Raw genomic sequence first — 17,776 nt, 5'->3', positions numbered from 1 at the left:
GCCGGGACCCCTGGGATTGTACTAACCGCCTCTTTCCGCCCCCTCAGTTTCCTTCAGCCTCCAAAGCCTCTGTCTTCGCTCAGCGCTCTGAGGGACGGAAGCTGGAGAGACGGTTGCTACTGATGCGGTTCCTCGCGCCCTTGGAACACGGGAAAGGAGCGGAAATGAGGGTCGAGTTACCTAGCTGGCTAGGTAACCGTGAACGTCGGGATATTCTTTCCCTTCTGCGTTTTAACATATTTACTGCATTGTTTTTCAACAGACCAAGCGCCAGAGACTAATGATTGCACTTAAATATTTGCCTGAGAGAATACTGCACCAGTCTCAGATCCGTGGTTGCGGTATTGTGACATTTAGATCTAGGGGGTTTTTGTAGAACTGCTATGTACCTGGACACTTTTTGAGAGGATTGAGATGTATCAATAATGCTTTCTTTGCCATGAGTTTTTTTTTTTTAAGTAACTGGTTCAATTTACTTACGTGTTCTAAACATCATCTTCCCATTGTACATGTTCTGTATCTTAATACATTGCATATTTACAACTAGGTTCTATAATTTATGCTTTGAAGTTTACTTTTTTATAGTTTACAGGAATTTTATTTTTTGTGCCTATTTCTTTTTACACCTCTGTGAACCACTATGGAACAACTTAAATTTTGTGCCATAAAAATATTTTTGTGGTAAGGTACTATTTTTTTAGCTCTAGGGATCTATCAGCAAAAATCCACCATACAATTTGAAAGACCTAATTTTATGTTGAATGAGCACAACATAAGCTGAAGCATTGCAAGGAGGTAGCCAGATAGCAGTTAGATGGTCTTGTCTTTTTGTTAATTTATTGTCATACTTGGGTTTCCGATTTATAAAGGCATCACAGGCTCATTGCACTTAATACCTGCAGTGTTTGCTACTGTACCACAATTGATTTTCAATACTTTATTACAGAGGATGAGAAACTGTAATGTTTTGTTAACAATGCTTCTGGAAATGGATGCATTTTAAAGCAAATAAATCTTTTTGATAGACCTTTTACAAAACCCATTTGCACTAATGAATGCTTTCTTATGGTATAGGACTTAATATTTGTTACTGTGTACACTGCTCTTTTGGAATGTTCGGAAATAAAGACTATTTCAGCAATATCAGGTCACGCATGAATGTGCAGCACGAGCAGTATAAACACCATTTCTCTGTTTCACTATCATTGTGAAAGCAGGATACTCACATTTGTGAAAACTATTTCTCTAGAATACTCCTGATACGAATGGGAGGTTTTGGTTTTGCAGTGAGGTTTAGGTCCCATTTAGAAAAGCCCTCGAAACTCAGGTAGCCTCTTGCCCAGAAGTACTTACGGATGAACACTGTCCGTGATTAACACTTCATGGGGGTCGAATTTGAAGTATTGTCACAATATAAGCAAAATATTATTCGACATTATGTCTGATATATGTTGAAAAAACTTTTCACCTGAAGGTCCTATGGAAAGGCTTTAATGTTAAATATTAAAATAGAAACACATCTAATTCCATCTGGAATGGCTTTTATGGTTAACTTGCTGTGTAAATGACATGTGAGCTGGAGGAGGGGTGAGATACCAAAGGGCAAGTAATATTTTTTGAGCACTTCTTTAGTGAGGAGAACTGTCCTAGAGGTTTCAGGTACATTTGTCTATTCCAAACCACCTGCTGTTCTCACCATTTACATAATAAAGATACTGAGTCCAAGGTAGCAGGTTAACCTTATATAAACATTTAGCTAGTACCGAAGCTGACTTAGGAATCCAGGTTTAGCCAATCTCAAATCTGTTTTCCCCACCGCTGTGCTCTTTTCCTATGAGCACATGTAATTAGTACATTTTTTAAAAAATGGGTTTCTATTCTAAGAAAATTAAAGGATTAAATTCATTTTCAATTTAAATATTTCTACTTTAAAAAAGTCCGTTCAGCTCTTGGGATGATAAAGAGCTCTGTGCCTTGGATTTCACATTCTAGTTGGTGGGGGACACAGTAAACGAACAAGTGAATGAATCACGGGATAGATCCCTACTGCTCAGGGAGGGGATAAAAGGTGCTCAAAGTAAGGGCCAGGGGCTCAAAGCGAGAGAAAAATCGAGACCGGGAGAGATCACACTTTTAAGTCACCTGGCTAGATCTCATTAAGGACTTGACCCTTGCAGACTTGGGAGATGGAGAGTTAGTCCTAAAGTTACTTCATAGACTCTTTCCCCTGGAGTTCTCCAGAACACCAGCAGCTATGGCATCTCGTGGGAATTTATTAGAAATGCAAATTCTCAAGCCCCACCCCCCCCAGACTCAGTGGGGGATTTGAAGAACCTCCTCACAACCGTCCCTGCAAAGGCTCAGGACGGAGCAGGCCTGGCGTGCTGGAGGAAGAGCAGAAAGGCCGGTGCGGAGTTCCATGTTACTCGGCAAGGGGAGCCGGGCACTGTTCCGAGCGGCAGAGTTCATGATTTGACTTAGGTTTAAATAGCTCACCCTGGCATTTGGGGGAGAATAGACTAGAAGATGGCAGATGTAGATTAAACTATTTCAGTAATCCAAGCAAGAGAGGAGGAATTGGACCAGAAGGATTTCAGTGGGGGTAGTCAAAGTGGCCAGCTTTGGGGGTAAATTCTGAAAGTGGAGCTGTCAGGATTTCTTTATGGACTGGATCTACTCTGGTCAAAAAGGAAAACAAGCCCTTTGGGCCGGCAAGCAGAGGGACAGAGTTCCACGGGTAAAGATGGGGAGGGCCGTGACCGGCTGAGATCACCAGAGGGAGCCTAGATGGAGAAGAGGACTGAGGACTGGGAGCTGGGCACATGGGCCTTTGCGCTTACGTGAGTTCCTCGTCCCGGTAACGCGGCCGCGTGCAGGGAAAGACAGCCCAAGAGCTTCGTTTTCGCACATGGAGGGGAGCGAGGGTATTGGGTTAACGCAGATCCGAGCAGGACTTCTTTTTGGATTAGCTGTCCCAGTGTAAGCAGCTACCACAAAACTTGGCGGCCTCACCCAACATCTCACAGTTGCCATGGGGCTGGAATCTGGCCCCAGCCTAGCCGAGTCCTCTGGCCTAGGGTCCCTCCCCAGGCTGCGGTCATGGGGAGACTGGCCTGGGAAAGAACGCGCTTCCACGCTTACTCACAGGGCTGTTGGCAGGATTCATTTCCTTGTGTGCCATCCCCCGTTTCTTCCACACGGACCTCTCCTGGGGCAGCTTCCACACAGTGGCTGGCTTCATCAGGATGAACAAGCGCGAAGTGCAAGAGAGTGAACCAGAAATAGGGAAGTTAGTCTCTTGTAACTTAATCTTGGAAGCAATATCCCATCACTTGGCCATATTCTATTTGTTGGAAGCCAGTCACTAGGTCCAGCCCTCATTCAGGGTGAGGGGATGACACGAGAATGTGAATACCTGGAGACAAGGATCTTACAAGCTGCCTGCCAGACACTGCCTCCAAAACCTCGCCAGCAGCCATACTGGATGATGCCCACGGAATTTCCAAAATGATTAACACTATCTGTATGCCGGCAGAATGAAAATTCCTGTTACTGTACACCCTCAGTATTGTTTGTAGTGTCTCTAACTTTGTGGGCGGGCAGTACTGTGTCACGGTTTCAGTTTGCCTTTCCTTTTCCTCTAGTTGGGATCGTATACCTTTTCATTGGTTAGATTGAACATCAGCTTATCTTCTGTGGATTCCTTTTCAGGTCTTTTGCCCATTTTTCTGTTGGGATTTTCTGACCGGTTTATAGGAGCTCTTTATAAAGCCTGCTTGGAGCCTTTTGTCAGTTAGATGTGTCACGTCTTCACGCTGTGTACCTTACCTTTTAACTCTCTGTACGGTGTATTTTGATAGACTTACTAACTTTAATAGGGTACCATTTACTCCCTTAAGATTAGCCATTTTGTGTCTTATTTAAAGAGTATTTTCCTACCCTAAAATCATGAATTTATTCTGTATTCTCAAAGCTTTATTATTTTGCTTTCCACCTATATTTTTTATTATCCATGTAGTTCTAATAACACTGAAAACTCCATCCTTGCCCCAGTTTTTCTGTCATAAAGCAAATGCCTTTGTGTCTGTGTGTCTATTTCAACTGTCTATTCTTGCAGAATTCCAGAACGGTACTGTTCTAAACACTGTAGCATTATAATTAGTTTTGCCAAACAGCAAAGCAATCTTGTCATCCTGTTTTCCCTTAGGAGTGTCTTGGTTATTCCTGTCACTTTAGCTTGTTCAAAAATAAAGACTTGCAGTCAGTGACATTCCAGAAAAACATCCTGTTGGAATTGCATAGAACTTACTCAGTTTGGGGGAAATTCTTTATAATATTGAATCTTATAATCCATGAGCATGGTCTATGTCTTTTATTGATTGAGGTATTCTTTAATCTCTCAATTGTGCCAAGTTCTCCATGGAGTGCTTATATAGTCTTTGCCAAATTAATTTCTAGATATTTGGAATTTTTTGCTATTGTAAGGGATATTTTTAAAAATTTCATTCCAGCATTTTGTTTTGAATGTTTTATTCAACAACCGTAAGTTTATGTCAGTTATATTTATCATTTGTTACTTACACAGTCAAATGTATGAGAGTGAGTTTTATCTCTTCCTTTCCTGTCCTTCTAACTTTGCTTTTTCTTGACTATGGTCTTCAATGCAATATTAAATACAAATGATAATATTTTTCTTTTTGCTAATTTCAAAAGGAAAGCTTTTTTTGCCATTAACTTTCAAATTTGCTAAGAGCATTTTTAATTGCAAAAGTGAATTTTAATAACCCTTTTCTGCATCTATTAGAATATCTCTTTCAGTCTTAATATGCCAACTTTATGAGAGCTTTTAAAATTGAATCAACGGATTAAAGGTAAATCCAAGTTGGTCTGGACATTTATTTCATTTTAAAGATAGATGGATTTGATTTACTGATGTTTAGGATTTTTGTCCAGTTTTTTGAATAAAAATGACCTGTAATCTTTCTTAAGCTATCTCTGTCAGGTTTTGGAATTAAGATAGTTCTAGACTCATAAGACGAGTTGGGAGGTACTTTCTGTTCTAGCTGGATAAATTCATATAATACTGCAATTATTTCTACTTTAAAAAACAGGTGATAAATCTCAGTTGTGAAGCCATTGAAGCCTGGAGTCCAGGTCGTGTTTTAAAAATCTGGTGGTGTATCTACTTATTGTACTTGGCAGAAGCATTAGGAGAAAACCTACCTTAGTGGTGGACATCTACATACTCCTCATGGTTCTGTCAAATTTTGCTTCATGTCTTTTGAGGACATAGGATTTGGTGTATACACATGTAGATACGTTTTATCTTCCTCGCAGACTTGAACCTGTTATTGGAACTATTTTTTTTAATGTCTAGGAATCTATTTTTCTCAGATTAGGTAGCTACATCAGATTTCTTTTAGTGTTTGTAGGATATATATTTCTTAAACCTTCACTGTCAGACTTATTATTGTTATGTTAAAACAACATATAGTTCAGTTCTTAACCGAGTATGAAAATCTTTGCCCTTCAGCTTGAGCATTTAAGCCAGTAGTATATAAAATGACTGACATATTTAAATATAAATTTATGAGCTGTTTGTTATATCTGTTAGCTTTCTCTCCTATTGGTTTGAAAATTATACCCTAATGCTCTTTTGCTGTTTGTGGCTACCCGAGGAATTGCAATTTTCATCCCTCACCTATCAAAGAATATTTAATCTTAACTTTTACCATCCTCCTAGGCAACACAAGGACATCCTTGCATCTAATCTAGTATCAGACTAGGCATTAGCCTCCTGACACACCTAATCTCTGTACACGCATTTTAAGTCTCAGCCAGGGATTGGGGAGAAATATCATATGTAGATTGTGGGGCTCTCTGAAATTCAGAGAAAACAGAGTTAGCCATGTAAACAATGCAACATTGTGAGATTAAAAAATATTTAGAGAAAGGTACACAGACTAATGATGGGACCAAGGGAACGATCAGCAGGTGAAGTCAGAAGTTTCCCAGGTAGTGTAATTATTTTGTCTTAAACCAGGCCCTTAGTTCACTTGCCCAACAAATATTTATTGACAGCCTAGTATTTGTCAGGCTTTGTGCTCGATGCTGAGGACATCACAGTCAATAAATCAGATATGGTCCTTGCCTTTATCCAAGTTACATTTTTGATTGAAGTGTGAAAGAGCTTAAAATAAAATACCATGTCCTTCCCATAAACAAACAAGTGAGGGGCGAAGATCCCGAATAAGGCGTCAGAAGAGGAAGACAAGAATCATTTACCTAAAAGGGATGCTCCAGAAAGGCGAGAGAGAGAATATTTAAGCTGCGGATGTAGAGGATCAAATGAAGAGAAGGGGAAAGATTATTTCAGGCAGGGATGGGGAAGAATTTGGTGTGTAAAGAACCAAAAGGAGGCTGGTGGGGCTGGACCGTAGGGTGCCCGTGACAGGACTAGCTACAGGAATTTGGGGTCCAGTACAAAATGAAAATGCACAATAAAAATTGAAGACATTAAGAATTTCAAGATGGCAACAGTAGAAAATTAAACCAATCAAGGGGCCCTTCTGAGCATGGGGCCACATGCCACTACACAGGCCACAGGACCAGAAGCCAGCAGCCATGGCTAGAGGGAGAGTAGTGAGAGCTGAATTGAGGGAAGAGATGGGCCTGATCCTGTAGAACCTCTAGTAAGGACTTTGAAGTGTATTTGAAGTTCAATGGGAAGCTACTTACTGGTAGTAATACTGACATAATGCTCTTCCTATGTACTAGACATTCTGCTACATTCTTTAGTTTTTATTAATGTAATCCTCACATAAACTTACTGTTCTAAAATTAAACCTGTGGGATTTGTGGAGGTGGCTAAGTGATGACATGGAGAAGTCCATGCATTTGAAAGGAGATTTTTATTAGTGACATTTCCCAAGAGGAAGGGGCAGTCATTACCATGCAGGGCCACGTGAGAAGCGTCAGGCTTTGTTCAGGAGGCAGAAGCAGGAGAGTGAGGGGCAGGTCTAGGCCGGAGATGTTAATGGGGTTTCTGTGGGAAAAGCACAGTGATCAGTTTAGGATTGGCCAGTTTGAATAATTCCAGTGGGTTTAGGGCTATCAAGGTGGTCTCTTGTTGCCTGGTACTTGGCCCTGGGATGAGTTAGGGCAGGGGAAATTTGTTTTGGTGTGTGAGAATTGCCTGAGAAAGCGGGTGGGGGGGCTCAGCCTAGGATCAGCAGGTCTGCACAGGTAAGCAGACTTGCAGGAGCGAGGTAAACCCGTTGGTAGTTTGGCCCTGTGATGAACAGATGCCAGAATAAATCTAAGCAAGCGCAGCTAGAATGCTTACTGAGGTAAGTACTCTTATCCCCATTTCATTTTTTTGTGACAGCCTAGGACTTATTTTCCAACTGGAGATTTGGCCTTTTCACCCCTTTCACCAATTTGGGCCACTGCCCACCCTCTGCCTCTGGTAACTACCTTTCTATGCTTGTCTCTGTGAGTTTTTTTTTTTTTTTTTAACCAGAACCCTGGTAAGACTAACCACAAAGTGGGGGACACCACAAGCACAGAGAAGCAAGAGGATCAGACCCTATGCCAGGAACTCCAGGTTGGGGGTGGGGGGCGGGCAGGGAGACACACTGGGATACGAGTCCCCCCTAATAGCCAGCTTTGAAAACCAGTAGGGCTTAACTCCAGGTATATTTTTTTCAATTTTTAATTTTTTTAAACTTTAATTCCAGTTAACATATTATATAGTAATTCATAAGTATATGAATTACTTCATATATACTTCATGTCTTCTGAGGACATAGGATTTGGTATATACAATACAGTAATTGAACACTTCCATACATGACCCTGTACTCATCATAACAAATGCACTTATTAGAAATTAACAGGGCCTGGGGCACCTGGGTGGCTCAGTAGGTTAAGCAGCTGCCTTCGGCTCAGGTCATGATCCCAGGGTCCTGGGATCGAGCCCTGCATCGGGCTCCTTGCTCAGTGGGGAGCCTGCTTCTCCCTCTGCCCCTCCTCCAGCTGTCTGTCTTTTGCTTGCTCACGCTCAGTCTCAAATAAATAAAATCATAAAAAAAAAAAATTAACGGCTTAACTCCAAGAGAGCCTGGAGGGCAATAGGAAACAGAGTCCCCACTCTTAAAGGGTCACCAAATAGCTGCCCAAGACACAACACAGAATCAGCATTTTGAAAAGCACCTGTGGTATACATGAAGGAGATTTATTTACTAATCTCAGAACCTGTGCTGAAGGAGCAGGGATCTTCAGGAGACTTCTCCAAGAAGAAAAGTGCTATTTCTCTTCCCCTCCCCCAGCCTAGATAGCTGGGCATTTGCGAGAACCAGTGCTAACAGTCTCCACGTTGCTAGTGCCCTGTGCCCAACTCATTGTTCCCCTGCAGACCCACCCATCCAACCCACCCACCTTGCTAGGCATCCCTACAAAGCAGCCCTGGCAGGAACTGGCCGCACTCCAAAATGACTCCTGCCCTGGGAAGAGAGGGCGATAGCCACACCAGCATGTCCACAGTGCAAGCAGCCAAGGCCTTAGTTGGCTGCACAGGGAGAAAGCCCAGCCATTCAGTGTACACACAACAGTGGCAGGGAGGCTAAGTGCAGACAGCTAACTTGACGGCTGACAGTGCCCACGTGCAAGCCCATAGCAGCCTCATTCAGGCCCCTCAATGGCAAAGGACCAAATCCTGACTGGTGTGCCAATAGCAGGCAAAGCAGGTCATTTTAGCCAAGTGGGCTAAAAACCAAGTGTGATTCAGCCACAAGAGTAGGGCACGTGCAACCCAAATAGACATTCATGGAGTGCCTAGTTCTGGTAACTGGGGGAATTGTACTACAGGGCACCCCAGGACCTCTTCTACACAAGGCCACTACTGTCAAGACCAGATGTAGCTGACTTCCCTAATACGTAGAAACAAACTCAGAGTTAGGTAAAATAAAAAGACAAAGGAAAATGTTCTAAATGAAAGAACAAGACAAAAATCACAGCAGAAGAGCTACCTGAAACAGAGATAAGCAATGTGTCTGATAAAGGACTCAAAGTAATGGACATAAAGATACTCACTGAACTTGAAAAAAGAGTGGAAAACCTCAATGAAAACTTCAACAAAGAGAAAACATTAAAAAAAATGAATTCAGTAACTAAATTAAAAATACATTAGAGGATGCAGAAGAAAGGATCAGTGATCTGGAAAATAGCAACCAAGATGAGCAGCAAAGAAAAAAAATGCGAATAGGTTAAGGGGACTCAGTGACATCACCAAGCATCACGACATTTGCAATTTAGGGATCTTGAGAAGAGAGGGCAGAAAACTTAGGGAATAATAACTAAAAATTTCCCACTCTAAGGAAGAAAACACATCTAGGCCACAGAAGCACAGAGAGGCTCTAAGAGATTAACCGAAGAAGGTCCACACCAAGACACATAACAATTAAAATGGCAAAAAGTAGTGATAGAGAATTTTAAAGCAGCAAGAGAAAAGAAAAAACAGTTACATACAAGGGAAACCCTATAAAGCTAACACATGATTTTTCAGCAGAAACTTTGAAGGCCAGAAGGATGTGGCAAGATCTATTTAAAGTGCTGAAAGGAAAAAACCTGTAGCCATGAGGAAGAATACTCTATCCAGCAAGGCTATTATTCAGGATAGAAGGAGAGAGAAAGAGTTTCCCAGACAAACGGAAGTTAAAGGAGTTCATCACCACTGAATCAGCCTTACAAGAAATACTAAAGAAAAGTCTATAGAAAGGGAAGAACATAACCAGAGTAAGACAATTATGAAAGGAAAATATTTCACAGGTAAAAGCAGACATTAATAAAGGTAGTAAGATTAATCAGTCATAAAGCCAATATGGAGGTTAAAACACGAAAGTAGTAAAATCAATTATATCTACAAAAATCGGGTGTCTGGGTGGCTCGGTCAGTTAAGCATCTGCCTTCGGCTCAGGTCATGATCTGAGGGATCGAGCCCCACCTTGAGCTCCTTGCTTAGCAGGGAGCCTGCTTCTCCCTCTCCCTCTGCCTGCCATTCCCCCTGCTTGTGCGTGCATGCTCTCTCTCTGTCAAATAAATACGTAAAAAAAAAAGCCCATCACAGGTTTAAAAAAAATAAAAGTCAAGGGATACACAAAAAGATGTAAAACATGATATCATATACATAAAACATGGAGAGGGGAGTAAAAATTTAGTGGTTTTAGAATGTGTTCAAACTTTAACCATCCACTTAATAGTTATTGAACTTGAACATAAGACTGCTATACACATAAGACACTATACATGAACTTAATGGTAACCACAAATCAAAAACCTCTAATGGATCCAAGGGTCACACTAAAGAAAGCAATCAAACCACAAGAACAGAGAAGAACTACAAAAACAATCAGAAAACAATTAACAAAATTGTAATAAATACATACCTAGCAATAATTACTTTAAATGTAAATGGACTACATGCTCCAATCAAAAGACACAAGGTGACTGAATGGATAAAACAAAAAACAAGACCCCTCTATACACTGCCCACAAGAGACTCAATTTTAGATCTAAAGACACATGCAGACTGAAAGTGAAGGGCTAGAAAAACATCTACCATACAAATGAAAGCAACAACAAAAAACTGGGGTAGCAATATTCATATTGGGAAAAAATACTTTAAAACAAAGACTATAACAACAAAGAAGGGCACTACATAATGATAAAAGTATAACAATTGTAAATATTGATGCATCTAATACATAAAGCAAATATTAACAGACGTAAAGAAAGAAACTGACAGTAATACAGTGATGGTAGGGCACTTTAACACCCAACTTGCAGCAATAGAAAGATCATCCAGAAAGAAAATCAAGAAAACAGTGGCTTTGAAGAACATGTTAGACCGGACAAACCTAACAGATATAGAACATTCCATCCAAATCAAAATACACATTCTTTCCAAGTGCACATTGAATGTTCTCTAGGACAGATCACATGTTAGGCCACAAAACACGTCTCAATAAATTTAAGAAGACTGAGTTCATATCATGCATCTTTTCAGACCACACCATAGGAAACTGGAAATCAGTTATAAGAAAAAATCTGGAAAGAACACAAAAAACGGAGGTAAAACAACATGCTCCTAAACAATGAACAGATCAAACAAGAAGTCAAAGAGGAAATTTAAAAAAATATGGAGACAAATGAAAATGAAAACACAATGGTGCAAAATATTTGAAACAGCAAAAGCAGATCTAAGAGGTAGTAATAACTATATAGGCCGACCTCAAGGAACGAAAAAAATCCTCAAATAAACAACATAACCTTAGACCTAAAAGAGCTAGAAAAAGAATAAACAAAGCCCAAAGCTAGCCAAAGGAAAAAATAACAAAGATGGGAGCAGAGATAAATGAAATAGAGGCTACAGAAGCACAAGAATAGACAAATGAAACAAGGAGCTAGTTCTCTGAAAAGATAAAATTAAATTTTAGATTCATCAAAAAAGGTTCAAATGAATAAAATCATAAAGAAATACCACCACATAAATAAAATGGATAAGAGAATATTATGAAAAATGCCAACAAATTGGATCACCAAGTAGAGAGAAATTCTTAGAACATATATATAATCTTCCAAGACTGAATTTAAAAAATGCAAAATTTGAATAGACTCATTACTAGTAATCAGTAATCAAAACAACAACTAAATCTTCCAACAAACAAAAGTCCCGGACCAGATGGCTTCACAGGTGTATTCTACCAAACATGTAAAAAAGAGTTAATATCTATGCTAAAACTATTCCAAAAAATAGGATAACAAGGAAAATTTCCCATTATATGAGGCCAGCATTACCCTGTTACCAAAACCAGACAGAAACATTACAAAAAAAGAGAACTACAGGCCAATATCTCTGATGAACATAGAAGTAAAAAATTCTTAAAAAATTTTTTTTATTTCCTTGAGAGATAGGAAGAGCAGAGAGAGAGGGAGAAGCAGACTCTGCACTGGCCATAGAGTGTGATACAGGGCTCCATCTCACAACTCTGAGATCATGACCTGAGCTGAAAACCAAGAGTTGGACGCTTAACCACCTGAACCACCTAGGCGCCCAGAGATGAAAAAATTCTTAACAAAACCTTACCAAACAGTATCCAAAGATGTATTTAAAAAGCATTTACCATGGTCAATGAGGATCTATTCCAGGAATGCAAGAATGGTTCAATATTAATAAATCAGATGAACATAGATGCAAAAATTATGAACACATAGGCAAAAACAATTTAAAAAAACCTAAAATTCACTTACCACAATCAAGTAGGATTTATTACAGGGATGCAAGTGTGGTTCACTATTTGCAAATCAATCAATGTGATACATATATATCACATTGACAAAACAAAAGATAAAAACCACCTGAATTGAGACATAGAACTGGCTTCAGGGGGAAAAGATGGCAGAGAAGTAGGGGACCCTATTCCAACTGGTCCCCTGAATTGAGCTGGATATCTACCAGACCACTCTGAGCACCCATGAAATCAGCCTGAGATGTAAGAAGATATATCTGGATCTCTACAAACAGAATATCGCAGGCGGTTGGTTTCGAGGTATAAAGAGGGGAGCCGTGATTATGCAGGCAGATATCAGAGGATAAACAGAAGGGGGAGGGAGTCTTCGGGATCCTGCACTGCCAGTGAGCAATAGCCTCCTGTGCTGGGGATGGGGCACAGACTCACAGACCGGTAGCAGTGGGGAAAGGACTTCAGGGCAGCCCTCCCAGACAGAAACCAGAGCGGTGGGCCCGCGTGTATGTAGTGGGGGCAGCTGGCGGTTTTAGAAGCACAAAGGGCAGAGATGTGCCCTGACCTAGAGGCGAGGACTGGGAGCGCTGCTGAGGGGTGCACAACACAGGACTGCAATTTATAGCAGCACAGACAGAAACGGAGATAGTTTGGCCTGGAGAGCTCACTGAAGAACAGACTGCAATCTCTCTGCTCTGAGGTAGAGGGTTGGAAATGGTCTCTCTCCTGCTCTGACTCTCGGAAGAGACTCGGAAAGCTGCCAGGGAAAGCCTCCGGAGAACAAAAGCCCCAAAAAACTGGTTTTCACTGAGCCCATCCCCCCCCATAGGGGGCAGGGCAACTCTACCCAAAGAGGGTTGCCTGCGTAACAGCGAGGCAGGCCCCTCCCCCAGAAGATAGGCTGGGAAACCAGAGGCCAGAAACCCTAAGGTCTCTATAAAACAGGTGCATCTTGCAATGGTCAATAATTTGGACTCTGTACATTCCCTCAACCACCCCTCAACAGAATGACTAGGTGGAGGAACCCCCAAAATAGGAAAGACTCAGAGACTGTGACGTCTGCCACAGATTTACAAATGGATACAGATATAAGCAAGATGTCAGAAACAGACTTCAGGGTAACAGTTATAAAGATAATAGCTAGAATGGAGAAATCCATTAATGGCAACATAGAATCTCTAAGGGCAGAAATGAGAGCCGAACTGGCAGAACTTAAAAATGCTATCAATGAGATCCAATCTAATCTAGATAATCTAACAGCTAGGTAAACAAGGCAGAAGAACGAATTAGCGATCTAGAAGACAAATTGATAGAAAAGAAGGAAAAAGAGGAGGCCTGGGAGAAACACCTTAAAATCCATGAAAACAGAATTCGAGAAATAAGTGACGCCATGAAATGTTCCAATGTCATAATTACTGGGATCCCTGAGGGGGTGGAGAGAGAGAGAGGACTAGAAGATATATTTGAGCAAATTGTAGCTGAGAACTTCCCTAATATGGGGAATGAAACAAACATTCGTGTCCTAGAGGCAGAGAGGACCCTTCCCAAGATCAAGGAAAACAGGCCAACACCCTGGCATGTAATAGTAAAACTCGCAAATCTTAGAACAAAGGAAAACATCTTAAGGGCAGTTGGGGGGAAGAGATTCCTTATGTGCAGAGGGAGGAACATCAGAATAACATCAGATCTATCCACAGAGACCTGGCAAGCCAGAAAAGGCTGGCAAGACAGACTCAGAGTACTAAATGAAAAGAACATACATTAAAGAATACTTTATCTGGCAAGGCTGTCATTTAGAATGGATGGAGAGATGCAGAGCTTCCACGACTGGCAGAAACTGAAAGACTATGTGACCACTAAACCAGCCCTGCAAGAAATATTAAGGGGGGTTCTATAAAAGGAGAAAGACCCCAAGAGTGATACAGAAAAGAAATTTACAGAGACAGTCTATAGAAACAAGGAACTTCACAGGCAACATGATGACAATAAATTCATATCTTTCAATAATCACTCTCAATGTGAACGGCCTAAATGCTCTCATAAAACGGCACAGGGTTGCAGATTGGATAAAAAGACAGGACCCATCCATACGCTGTCACAAGAGACTCATTTTGAACCTAAAGTTACATCCAGACTGAAAGTGAAGGGATGGAGATCCATCTTCCATGACAATGGACCTCAAAAGAAAGCTGGGGTAGCAATTCTTAGACAAATTAGATTTTAAGGTAAAGACTGTAGTTAGAGACACAAAAAGACACTATATCATTCTTAAAGGGTCTATCCAACAAGAAGATCTAACAGGGCGCCTGGGTGGCTCAGTTGGTTAAGCGACTGCCTTCGGCTCAGGTCATGATCCTGGAGTCCCGGGATCGAGTCCCACATCGGGCTCCCTGCTCAGCGGAGAGTCTGCTTCTCCCTCTGACCCTCTTCCCTCTCGTGCTCTCTATCTCTCATTCTCTCTCTCAAATAAATAAATAAAATCGTTAAAAAAAGAAAAAAAAAAAAAAGATCTAACAGTTGTAAGTATCTATGTCCCCAACATGAGAGCAGCCAACTACATAAGCCAACTGTTAACCAAAATAAAGAGTCATATTGATAACAATACATTAATTGTAGGAGACCTCAATACTCCACTCTCAGCAACAGACAGATCATCTAAGCAGAAAAATCAACAAAGAAACAAGAGCTTTGAATGACACACTGGACAAGATGGACCTCACAGATATATACAGAACTTTCTACCCTAAAACAACAGAATACTCTTTCTTCTCGAGTGCACACGGAACTTTCTCCAGAACAGACCACATACTGGGTCACAAATCAGGTCTCAACTGATACCAAAAGATTGAGATTATTCCCTCCATATTTTCAGACCATAATGCTTTAAAACGAACTCAATCACAAGAAAAAATGTGGCAGAAATTCAAACACTTGGAAGCTAAAGACCACTCTGCTTAAGAATGTTTGGGTCAAAAAAAAAAAAAAAAAGAATGTTTGGGTCAACCAGGAAATCAAAGAAGAACTTAAACAATTCATGGAAACCAATGAGAATGAAAACACATGGGTCCAAAACCTACGGGATACAGCAAAGGCGGTCCTAAGGGGGAAATACATAGCCATCCAAGCCTCACTCAAAAAAATAGAAAAATCCCAAATTCACCAACTAACTTTACACCTTAAAGAACTTGAGAAAAAGCAACAAATGATGCCTAAGCCACACATTAGAAGAGAAATAATTAAGATTAGAGCAGAGATCAATGAATTAGAAACCAGAAATACAGCAGATCTGATCAATGAAACTAGAAGCTGGTTCTTTGAAAGAATTAATAAGATTGATAAACCACTGGCCAGACTTCTCCAAAAGAAAAGAGAAAGGACCCAAATTAATAAAATTATGAATGAAAGGGGAGAGATCACAACTAACACCAAGGAAATAGAAACAATTATTAGAAATTATTGTCAACAACTATATGCCAATAAATGAAGCAACCTGGAAGAAATTGATGCCTTCCTGGAAACGTATAAACTACCAAGATTGAAACAGGAAGAAATTGACCACCTGAATAGGCCAATAACCAGTAATGAGATTGAAGCAGTGATCAAAAACCTCCCAAAAACACTGTTGGTGGGAATGCAAACTGGTACAGCCACTTTGGAAAACAGTGTGGAGGTGCCTCAAAAAATTAAAAATAGAGCTACCCTATGACCCAGCAATTGCACTACTGGGTATTTACCCCAAAGACACAGATGTAGTGAAAAGAAGGGCCATATGCACCCCAATGTTCATGGCATCAATGTCCACAATAGTCAAACTGTGGAAAGAGCCGAGATGCCCTTCAACAGAGGAATGGATAAAGAAGATGTGGTCCATATATACAATGGAATATTACTCAGCCATCAGAAAGGATGAATACCCAGCTTTTACATCAACATGGATGGGACTGGAGGAGATTATGCTAAGTGAAATAAGTCAAGCAGAGAAAGTCAATTATCATATGGTTTCACTTATTTGTAGAACATAAGGAATAGCATGGAGGACATTAGGAGAAGGAAGGGAAAAATGAAAGGGGGGAGATCGGAGGGAGAGACGAACCGTGAGAGACTATGGACTCTGAGAAACAAACTGAGGGTTCTAGAGGGGAGGGGGGTGGGGGGATGGGTCAGCCTGGTGATGGGTATTAAGGAGGGCACGTACTGCATGGAGCACTGGGTGTTATACAAAAACAGTGAATCATGGAACACTACATCAAAAACTAATGATGTACCGTATGGCGACTAACATAATAAAATAATATTAAATATAAAAAAACCCCACCTGAATTGATGCAGAAAAAGCACTTGACACAATACATGCCTTCATGATAAAAACTCCCATGAAGTAGGTTTAGAGGCGACATACCTCAGCATAATAAAGACCATATGTGATGAACAGAAAGCTAAATCATATTTAATGGTGAAAAACTGAGAGCTTTTCCCGCAAAGAACAAGACAAAAAGTTCATTATCACCACTTTAATTCAGCATAGTACTGGAAGTCCTAAATGCCCCAGTCATATGAGAAAAAGAAGTCAGTCATCAAAATTGGCAAAAAAAAAAAAAAAGTTAAAATTGTCATTAAGAAGATGGCATGGTACAGTTTATAAACAAAATTCAAACTGCTTCAAAAACTATTAGAACCAATTAATAAATTCAGTAAAGCCAGAGGATACGGAATATACAGAAACATGTAATTTTTATACACTAATAACAGAGAAACAGAGAATTTTTGAAAAAAATCCCATTATCAATTACACAAACATAAAACACCTATGATTAAATACTAACCAGCAGGGGAAGACTCATGCTCTAAAAATGAAAAAAACATGGAGGAAGGGAATTGAGGACACATACTGATGGAATGATGTAACATGTTCAAGGATTGCAAGAATGAATACTGTGAAAATGGTCATACTACCAAAAGCAAGCTACACATCTGATGAAACCCCTATAAAATACTGACAGTATTTTTCGGAGAACTAAAAAAAAAATCCTAAAATTGGTGCCAAGCCATAAAAATCCTCAAAGAAATCTTGAGAATAAAGAATAAACCTGGAGGTATCACAGCCCCAGATTTCAAGATATACTCCAAAGTTATAGTTGTCGTGTGTGTGTGTAATGTTACTGACACCAAAAATAAACACATAGATCAATGGAAAGAAACAGCCACAGAACAAACCTAAGCTTATATGGTCAATGAATCTACAACATAGGTGGCAAGGATAGACTATGGGGAAAAGACAGTCTCTTCAACACACGGTGCTGGGAAAACTGGACATTACATGCACAACAATAAAACTGGACCACTTTCTGACCCCTTACACAAAAATAAACTTGAAATGCATTAGAGACCCACATGTGAGACCTGAGACCATAAAACTGCAAGAAGACATTGGCAGTAACTACTTGGACATTGGCCTTTGCAACACTTTTCTAGGT

General features: G+C 40.4%; 1 protein-coding gene across 3 annotated transcripts in view; it reads left to right on the top strand.

Annotated features, from left to right (window-relative positions):
- SLAIN1 (SLAIN motif family member 1) overlaps positions 1-1,141 on the top strand; it is a 61,910-nt gene extending 60,769 nt beyond the window's left edge. For all 3 annotated transcript variants that reach the window (XM_025874917.2, XM_025874916.2, XM_073894413.1), the window contains one exon: positions 48-1,141. In XM_025874917.2, the coding sequence (XP_025730702.1) occupies positions 48-123 (76 nt within the window). In that variant the 3' untranslated portion in view covers positions 124-1,141. The remainder of the gene's footprint in view (positions 1-47) is intronic.
- The last annotated feature ends 16,635 nt before the right edge of the window (positions 1,142-17,776 follow it).

The sequence above is a fragment of the Callorhinus ursinus genome, unplaced genomic scaffold (assembly GCF_003265705.2).
Source record: "Callorhinus ursinus isolate GAN/ISIS: 27379988/994484 unplaced genomic scaffold, GSC_fseal_2.0 scaffold7, whole genome shotgun sequence".
Taxonomy (NCBI): Eukaryota; Metazoa; Chordata; class Mammalia; order Carnivora; family Otariidae; genus Callorhinus; species Callorhinus ursinus.
This window is presented reverse-complemented; position numbering and strand designations above follow the sequence as displayed.